The sequence below is a fragment of the Phalaenopsis equestris genome, unplaced genomic scaffold, assembly GCF_001263595.1.
Source record: "Phalaenopsis equestris unplaced genomic scaffold, ASM126359v1 Scaffold000032, whole genome shotgun sequence".
In the NCBI taxonomy this organism is placed as follows: Eukaryota; Viridiplantae; Streptophyta; class Magnoliopsida; order Asparagales; family Orchidaceae; genus Phalaenopsis; species Phalaenopsis equestris.
The window spans coordinates 323509-334078 of NW_018164474.1; the positions used below are offsets into that span (position 1 = coordinate 323509).

The 10570-nt window shown below is 34.2% G+C and overlaps 1 protein-coding gene across 1 annotated transcript in view; it reads right to left on the bottom strand.

Annotated features, from left to right (window-relative positions):
* Positions 1 to 558: 558 nt before the first annotated feature.
* LOC110018727 overlaps positions 559 to 10570 on the bottom strand; it is a 26992-nt gene continuing 16980 nt past the window's right edge. Inside the window, exon 6 of the mRNA XM_020716139.1 lies at positions 559 to 884. Coding sequence (XP_020571798.1) covers positions 749 to 884 — 136 coding nt within the window. The 3' untranslated portion in view covers positions 559 to 748. The remainder of the gene's footprint in view (positions 885 to 10570) is intronic.

A 10570-nucleotide genomic window follows, 5' to 3' on the forward strand; every position in this document is an offset into this window, starting at 1 on the left:
GCCAACAATAGTAACGGCAAATATTAGTAAAATAATTTTTTATACAATCATATCTAAATCTTGTTTTATATATATATATATATATATCTGTGTGTGTGTGTGAGTGCGCGCGCGCCCTGCATACTCAGATCAGTTGGTCGAGCATCTGCTTGTTAGTTGTAAGTACCCTCTGGTTCGGGGTTCGATTCCCCCCGAGTGTAGGGTGTGATACTCGAATTCTTACATACATGAGAGATGCCCGGGGCTCGTAGAATAGCCTCCGGCCATATATATATATATATATATATATATAAAAGGGGATAGCAAGGAAAAAAGGCAATTAATGTGAAAAATAAAAAAATTAGTTTACATATAACGGAACTTCAAAACATGATCAATATACCTGAAGTTCATTAATGCTATATCTTTATATTAATTCATGAAAGCCGAAGATTAAAAAAACTGATGATGGGACAACTAAAAATATGACCTACTAATACATAAGAAAAAAAATTTGAATGAACACTAACAAGTTTGCTCTCCACTTTTCTTTTTTTTTTTTTTGAAGAAAAAAATTACATAAAAAAAACTAAGAATCATCTTCCTTGAACTAACTTATTCAACGAGCAAGTAATGAAATAGAACTACATTGCACAAAGAAAATCTCTCTTTTACATGTAGATTTTGAATCAAAATAAGAGAACAGCGGGGATGAAAGGAACCTGTAACCAAAAAATGACAACGCTGATGCTGTTTTTGAAGGTAGCACTCAATCTAAGTAGAACAGAGTAACTATTTTTCTGAGGTTCTTTGCTTCCTGGCAAGTCTCCATGAGCAATTTACTATCATGAAATGCAAAGCATATGACTTGCTGTACATGTGAGAGGATGTCTTTATTGCACAACCTGTTATAATATTTTTATATAAGAAAAAGATTCAAATGAAGCATCACACTTGGATATATATGTAAAATAATACAGTAGATTCTTCGGTCAAAAGGTAAATAACTGTGTTTTCTGGGTTTTCAAAGAGAGTTTCAGTTAGACATTCAGTTACAAGTTAAACCTCGACTTGAGGAACAAGAAAGAACTCAGTTTTCTGGGTTTTCAAAGAAAGTTTTGATATGACTTCAGTTACAAGTTGAGCCTGTGTGACGCAGATGCTGAAGCCGCCAGATCTCGGAACCATTCATGGTAACATGGAGCAGTCGAGATCGTCCCAAACTTCTGCACGGTGTGCAATCCGGAATCAATTCCAGCATATTTTATCCTTTTTCTATTTCTTTCCTGATTTCCTATTTTCTTATTAGGTTATTTCCTATAAAAAGACTTTATAAATGTTGTGGCTGTTTGAATTTTTCAGTTTTTTATTTAAGAATTTTGGGAGACTTTCACTACTGTGAAAGTGTTTTGGAGACTTTCATCTCTGTTTTTTGCTCCTCGAAGTGTTGTATAATTTCCTTTTATAAGTGATGTGTATGCATCTTGCTCAAAAATAGGTGGTGGAACCTCATCGCAGTCCGTATATCATACGTTTCAGACTTATTTTTCTTTTTTTCATCAGCAATAGCCGTTAAACATCGCCCTACCCCAATCCAAGCACTGTCAACCTTCTATAGTATCGTCAATTTTCTCCATTCCACAACCACCTCCCTACAAAACTCGCTTTCTAAATACTTTCATGGAGCTCTAGAATGGAATCACCTGGTATCAGAGTTAGCCAGAATCTTAATTGGAAAGACGAGACGTTGTGCTGTCCAAGAGAAACTCTCAATGAGGAACTCAAAAAATTATTTTGAAGAGCATGCGGTGGAAAATCCTCCAACTGTAGCAGAGGCTCGCAAATTTGAAAGAAAACAATATGGAGAAATTACCCACAACAATAACAGTGACCACCCAAATGAAAAAAGATAAAGAAAACACTTTCCATAAAGAAGTGTTAAGTGACAAAGAGTCGATATTGCATCGATTCAGCATTAAGTATAGGAGAGAAAGTGATTTTGGAGTAAAGGTGAATTTATTTGACTTTGAGAGTTGCTTGGCTCCGAATGAGTTCAGTGAGTGGCTCCAAACAGTGTAACGAGTCTTTGAATACAAAGATGTTCCTCACGAATAAGAGTAAAGCAAGTCGCCATCACGTCGAAGAAGAGTACGTCACTCTGTTAGGAAAATTTGAAACACATATGCTAGCAATAAGAAAAAATTAAAATCACAACCTGGTTCAACATGAAGGGAGATGTAGTGTGAGTAACTGCTAATACACTACAGACAAGATGTACTTTTTAGGCTTCATCACTTACAGCAGACAAATTTTTCAGTATAGAAGTACACCGTTCAATTCGAACAACTTATGTTGAAGTGTGAGCTAGTGAAGCCCGAGAAAAATATCATAGCTCAACATCTGAGAGGATTGAGACCATCCATTAGCAATTTGATCCAATTACATTCTTATTGGGCTTTAAATGATATTTATACCCTAGCTCTAAAGTTGGAGAAACAACACAATAGTATCAAGTTCACACCACCCTTAAAAAACAATTCAAGCCTAAGCTCAAGCAACAAAAGTGCACAAAGTAAAGCATTCTAGCTTGCCTCGTCAGAAGAAAATTAAATTAAGAGTTGAGACAAAATAGAGACCTCCGGCACTCACAAATTTGTCCCAGCTAGGAAGGGCTTCAAATGCCACGACTTTGAGAACATTGCGTCTAATTGTCCAACAGAAGGGTGATATCTCTCACTGAGTAGTGTACACTGGAGAAGACAGAGGGTGAAGGCCCACGAGAAAAATGGAGCGGAATACTAGTTGCCTACAAATGAGGGAGAGATATTAATAATCGGATGGATCCTTTAGGTTGAGCTTATGAGAGAGAGCAAAAGTTACTTCGCCAAAACATATTTCGTACTTGTTGCATCGTGAAGGGAAATGTGTGCAACCTCATTAAATGGAAGCAATTGTGAAAATGTGGTATCTATACACATGGTTGATAAATTGGGCATCACTAATCAGAAGCATTATGAACCATATTCTCTATCATGGTTGAAGAAAAGAATTAAGATCATTAGTTGACATGAGATGTCTAGTGAAATTTTTTATGAGAGACAAGCAACAATATTAGATTTGGTGTTATACTATACTTATGGATATGTTACATTCATTTGAGCCAATCATGGAAATATGAGGGGTATACTTCATGATTGCAACAAAAGCACATACTTATCAAGGATGGGAAACGTATTGTACTTCTGTCATTGAAGGAGTCACTAGTGATAGATACTCCGACAAAGACAGGAACTACAGTGGCCCATGCCACATTTATATAAACTATGTGAGGCACTAGTGAAACTGGCTTTGTTGATGTTAGAAGACAATGTCATGAAAGATATAATATACGAGGCAATGCAACCCTCACTAAATGAGTTTCATGATTCTATCATATTCATTTATACCGAGTTGTCAAGCATGTCATCGCTTTAGATAGAAATGAGATGTTTTTGAGCAATTTCTAAAAATTCATATGGATTAAGTTCAGTGCTAAGTTCCAATTCAGTTCAACAATGCACTCAAAGTCAAATGTTAGGACAAGAATAGTGAATTGTAACTTTGGAAACCTCCTGTGTATTTTATGGGAAAATATATTCGATAATGAGATCAAGGCATTTCCTGAGCCAAAGGGCGAAGCCTCTCCTACCGTGGGAGTGATGCAGGCGCTGAAATCATGGAATCATAGAATTTCCCACAAAATCATGGAATCGTCGACAATCACAGCAGACATCCCACATGAGATGCAATCTGAGATCAATTCTAGCATTCTTTGTTCCTTTTATGTTTATTCCCTGATTTCCTATTTCCTAATTAGGTTATTCTTATAAGAGGCTTTTATATATGTTGTGGTGGCTATTTGATTTTTTTAGTTTTTGAGCTAAGAATTTTCAAAGACCATTGTGAAAGTGTTCGGGAACTTTGCTCTCTATTTTTTGCTCTTAGGAGTGTTGTATCATCTTCTTTTGCAAGTGGTATGTATGTATTTTTTCTCAAAAATAGATGGTGAAATCTTCTCGTTGTCTAATACATCATCGTTACAAAGTTTTCTTTGTTGATTTCAGTCAGGACAACCGTCGAAATGAAGGGAGATGTAGTGTGAGTACCTGCTAATACACTACAGACAAGATGTATTTTTTAGGCTTCATCACTTACAGCAGACAAATTTTTCAGTATAGAAGTACACCGTTCAATTCGAACAACTTATGTTGAAGTGTGAGCTAGTGAAGCCCGAGAAAAATATCATAGCTCAACATCTGAGAGGATTGAGACCATCCATTAGCAATTTGATCCAATTACATTCTTATTGGGCTTTAAATGATATTTATACCCTAGCTCTAAAGTTGGAGAAACAACACAATAGTATCAAGTTCACACCACCCTTAAAAAACAATTCAAGCCTAAGCTCAAGCAACAAAAGTGCACAAAGTAAAGCATTCTAGCTTGCCTCGTCAGAAGAAAATTAAATTAAGAGTTGAGACAAAATAGAGACCTCCGGCACTCACAAATTTGTCCCAGCTAGGAAGGGCTTCAAATGCCACGACTTTGAGAACATTGCGTCTAATTGTCCAACAGAAGGGTGATATCTCTCACTGAGTAGTGTACACTGGAGAAGACAGAGGGTGAAGGCCCACGAGAAAAATGGAGCGGAATACTAGTTGCCTACAAATGAGGGAGAGATATTAATAATCGGATGGATCCTTTAGGTTGAGCTTATGAGAGAGAGCAAAAGTTACTTCGCCAAAACATATTTCGTACTTGTTGCATCGTGAAGGGAAATGTGTGCAACCTCATTAAATGGAAGCAATTGTGAAAATGTGGTATCTATACACATGGTTGATAAATTGGGCATCACTAATCAGAAGCATTATGAACCATATTCTCTATCATGGTTGAAGAAAAGAATTAAGATCATTAGTTGACATGAGATGTCTAGTGAAATTTTTTATGAGAGACAAGCAACAATATTAGATTTGGTGTTATACTATACTTATGGATATGTTACATTCATTTGAGCCAATCATGGAAATATGAGGGGTATACTTCATGATTGCAACAAAAGCACATACTTATCAAGGATGGGAAACGTATTGTACTTCTGTCATTGAAGGAGTCACTAGTGATAGATACTCCGACAAAGACAGGAACTACAGTGGCCCATGCCACATTTATATAAACTATGTGAGGCACTAGTGAAACTGGCTTTGTTGATGTTAGAAGACAATGTCATGAAAGATATAATATACGAGGCAATGCAACCCTCACTAAATGAGTTTCATGATTCTATCATATTCATTTATACCGAGTTGTCAAGCATGTCATCGCTTTAGATAGAAATGAGATGTTTTTGAGCAATTTCTAAAAATTCATATGGATTAAGTTCAGTGCTAAGTTCCAATTCAGTTCAACAATGCACTCAAAGTCAAATGTTAGGACAAGAATAGTGAATTGTAACTTTGGAAACCTCCTGTGTATTTTATGGGAAAATATATTCGATAATGAGATCAAGGCATTTCCTGAGCCAAAGGGCGAAGCCTCTCCTACCGTGGGAGTGATGCAGGCGCTGAAATCATGGAATCATAGAATTTCCCACAAAATCATGGAATCGTCGACAATCACAGCAGACATCCCACATGAGATGCAATCTGAGATCAATTCTAGCATTCTTTGTTCCTTTTATGTTTATTCCCTGATTTCCTATTTCCTAATTAGGTTATTCTTATAAGAGGCTTTTATATATGTTGTGGTGGCTATTTGATTTTTTTAGTTTTTGAGCTAAGAATTTTCAAAGACCATTGTGAAAGTGTTCGGGAACTTTGCTCTCTATTTTTTGCTCTTAGGAGTGTTGTATCATCTTCTTTTGCAAGTGGTATGTATGTATTTTTTCTCAAAAATAGATGGTGAAATCTTCTCGTTGTCTAATACATCATCGTTACAAAGTTTTCTTTGTTGATTTCAGTCAGGACAACCGTCGAAATGAAGGGAGATGTAGTGTGAGTACCTGCTAATACACTACAGACAAGATGTATTTTTTAGGCTTCATCACTTACCAACCACCTCCCTGCAAAACTTGCTTCCTAAACATCTTCTAGGAGCCCTATAACAATACCACTCTACTTTGAGATATCGGTTTGGCCGTTTGTTCCTGAATAAAGGACTTACCCAAGTAATTTAAGATAATAAAAAAAATACACCTTTAAATCTCATACCCCAACTTTGATTAATACTCTAGAAAAAAACCCCGAATATGGACCGTCTTAGGCCCAATCATGGTGAGTTCACATCAAAACAACACAATTGGTATCTGAACATTTAAATCAGTAAAGATTGCTGACCAAGTAATCACCATATTCTCATCTAGTTTGTTGTCATGTTTGCAGTTGATAAAATAAAAATGCTAAGCTTGTCCATATAGTAAAAACATATGATTTGGGATATCTTTAGGTCTACGATCCGCGAATGCAAATCTAGGGTGACATGTGCAAAGACTAAAACCACAAAATACCGCAATTTGTGGATTCCCAGCTACTAATTTGCAGATATTGTTGTAAAAGTGTAAAAAAAACTTGGTTAGAAAGGATATGCTTCTAAATGGAATTCAAAAACACTGCTGGTTGGCTAGGCATTCCTCGACCATGTTTTAGGGTGAAATTTTCAGCAAAGAATTTGTGAAATTCAAACTGTGTGAAAGAAGAACAAATTGTGCATACATGTCCCAGGTGATTGAAAGGGCTGTTGGAGGCAAATCAATCCCTGATTCTTTTCTCCTACCGGTCATTAACTAGCAGTGATGTTGGCAACACGAAGACTTTAATCTAATAACATCAAACCTCGTTCTTAGGTGGGAATTAAGTTGAAATTGTTGATTGGAATTTGCTTAGAAGTATTTCAGGAATTGATTCTACATGTAGAGACTTTTTCCAATCATTTCAAAACATACGTTTAATGTCAAATATGATTTGAATTCCATTTCTTTTATTTCGTGTACCTTGGATTGGTGTCATATAACATATTTCATTCATTCAAAATGATAACACTAAAGACAAAAAATTTTAATTCCTCAAGATACGAATAGATATAAAATTCTACAACAAATAAAAAGAATGCCATCAAAAAAACTTACAAAAAAGAACAAAGGATAGAAACAATGTGTTCGAAGATCTGTCTCACAACAGTACAAGCAGAATCGACCACATCAAAACTTGCAAACACTCCAAAAACCCTCATCCCACACACACAAAGCATTTCAGGAATTGATTCTACATGTAGGGACTTGTTCCAGCCATTTCAATACATGTCTTTAATGTAGAGTGTGAAATGAATTCCATTTCTTCTATTTTCTTGTACCTTGGATTGGTGTCATATAACACATTTCATTCATTCCAATGTTAATATAAAAGTAACAAAATTTTAATTCCACAAGAAATTTAAGAACAAATATAAAATTCTATAATAAATGAGAAAAAAACAATAAAAAAACCTACAATAAAGAACGAAGGATAGAAACAATATGTTCGAGGATCTATGTCTCACATCACTACAAGTAGATTCGACCATAAGAAGTTGACATCGAAACATGCAAGCAATCCAAGAACCCTCATCCCACACACACTAGTATTAAGAGAAAACAATAATTCAAAATTCATGGACAATAGTTAAGAAGATCAGAGATACTTGAAACAGTTGTTGTCAGCACAGGGGAGGAAAAAAAATTGTTACACATATCCACAACACCCAAGATGCACAAAGCTTCAATTCAGCCTAAGAAGTGACCAAAGGAGTAAGCCACAAAGTGCTCAAGCCATAGGAAGTGAGGGAAGATAGAAACATGAACTATGTATTTGATGCTAGTTGAATTTAAATCATTTGCAAAAGTAAACAAAAACAAACATAACAATCAAAATAGAGAATAAATTCCTTTTTCCAATGAACATTCATCACGATCATGTTTTTACAAAATAAACTAGAAAAAATACAAAGCACACGCATAATGCCACATCTCAATGATTTTTTCGTGTGATTATAACAAGTATACACTATTAAATTTCAATCAGTAGGCCTGGCCAAAGAATATCAGCTCTGATGAATTAAGTATTTAAGTATTTGACAAATCAATATGGACATAATTTTTCTGCTTCCTACAAGATAACCCATGAATCTTCTCAAGTGAGTATACCACGCTGATGCATAAGTTACCACTGATATCCACCATCAATAATAAACAAAATCTTCAATAGCCAAACTAAGTAGATATATCTAGTAAGATGTGAATTCCAACGAGATGATAAGAGAGAAAAATTCATAGTGCTAGCACTAAATTAATGAAATCATGTCAATCTAACGCATTGAAGATTTGACTGATGACAATGGTTTTCAATTTGTAAGCATTTGTCTCAGTATATTATAAAATTCTATATAATCAATCTTATCTTGCACCAAGTTTCTTGAAGATCCCAATAGAAAATCTTTTAGAAGTTGGATACAACATTATCTTGTCACTCGGTTTGAACTCTGCACTTCTCATGTTTACATCAACTAAAATTTATGAATTTTTATAATTAATAATTATTTTTTTTCAATTGTAAATCATGCATATGATATGCAAATGATTATGCAAATTCAACGAGTCTAGACTCAAGGTAAATTTTAGCTAAATTCATAATTGAAGATTGAGATCATGCAACAATTTCAAATAAACTTTATGCCTCTAAATCTATTAATAAATGATTTTTATACAAACTCAACCACAAAGACAATCAAATGCCAACCAAATGCCCATTTGATTAATCGGATAGCATAACAAATCACCTAGTCTTATTAACCACCCCAGTTTGTCCACAGTTATAGGTGAAGCAATTGAAATTTAAGTTGGTTCCTTGAAAATAACACGTGAATTTGAAAATCGTCACATATAATGATTTTAAATGATTCATGCAGTTCAGACATTTCTCTAAAATATTATTTTGCTATGTGAGATATATCTATGATTTTAAAACATGGAATGAAATATCTAATTTTTGAAAGGGAATCAACGAATAAAAAATTGAATCACGTTTTTATAGAGACTGTAGTAATTCAAGAACAAAGTTCAATCTAACATACTACCAAGATTTTTATGGAAAGGCAAATGTGCATAAAGATCAATATTATGTTTATTTTTATAGATGTTTGGTATGTTCTGCAATGTAAAACTACTATACAACATTCATTTACAATTTATGCCAAAAAAATATTCATCCTCAATCATGATTATAATTTTATCACACATCCTAAATGGCATGAACCTCCACCAATACGTAACTCAAAGACCTAAAAAATCTCTCATAAATGGGTTAGAAATGCAAAGTTGAGTTCCTAACCAAAAATGTCATCCTTAACCATGAAATACTTAACAAGCATAAGCTAGCACTACATAAATCAATATAAAGCTCACAGAAATATTTATTGTTGGCTTAGTCTTCTACAATATAATCCAAATCAATCACCTAAACATTCCATAGTTTGTAAGATAAAAACCACCCTACTTGAGGCACAAAGTAGTTTATTTTCAGTTCAAGCATAATGTCATAGAGCATATCTATATTATCATAAAAGTTGACCATTTAGTAAATTCATGTCTTAATTACTAATCAGAATTTAGATATTTTAACATCAAATTATCAGAATATGAGGCAAACTTCATAGCATGTAATCTTTCGACATCATAGTAATCGTACAATTGCATAGAATTTTTGTCATAATTGAAAATTTTCTCATTTAGCTTCCCACAAAATTACGCAATTGGATGTTCTTCTCAACTCAAAACTTCTCTATTTCCAATAGTGCATGCATCACACAACAAAACTTATTAAAATCAAATAATCTAAGCACATGTGCATCAATAAGCCTCTATAATATCACTAAAAGCATGCACAACAAAATCATTTTAATTCTCTAATGAGAGTCATTAACTATATTAAACCTCTTAATACCCAATGATTGAAGGTAGCCAAACTATGCAACTTTAAACATCATTAATGTTAAGAAGCATTAGACAGTCCATATTCCCTTTAAATCTATCGCGGTCAAATAAAATCCATTACTAGACAAAAAAAAATCCGAAAAAGTACAATAGAAGATATAACAAAATAACACTTCAAATTAATATGGAACTTTTCATATTCTAACATCGCAAATACCTTCCCAAATATATTGCATTATGCTATTCAGTATTGTTGTAAATCAAAATTTCATCAAAGTACACAACATGAAAATTTAATACTTCTCGTGGATAAAACGAAAGAAAGAGCTCAGGAAAAACTTGAATTGTGGAGGTCTACATTGGAGTCTAAAGGCCTTCATTTAAGTAGACCTAAGACTTAATACATGGAATATAATTTTAGTAGTAGTAGCTCTAGTGACAGAAGTGTGACTTTGGGTGATCAAACTATTAAAAGGTTTGAACGATCTAGACACCTTGGGTCCGTTGTTCAAAGCGATGGTGATATAGATTGGGATGTTAATAGTAGAATTCAAGTTGGTTGGTTGAAGTGGAGGAATGCTTCGGGCGCTT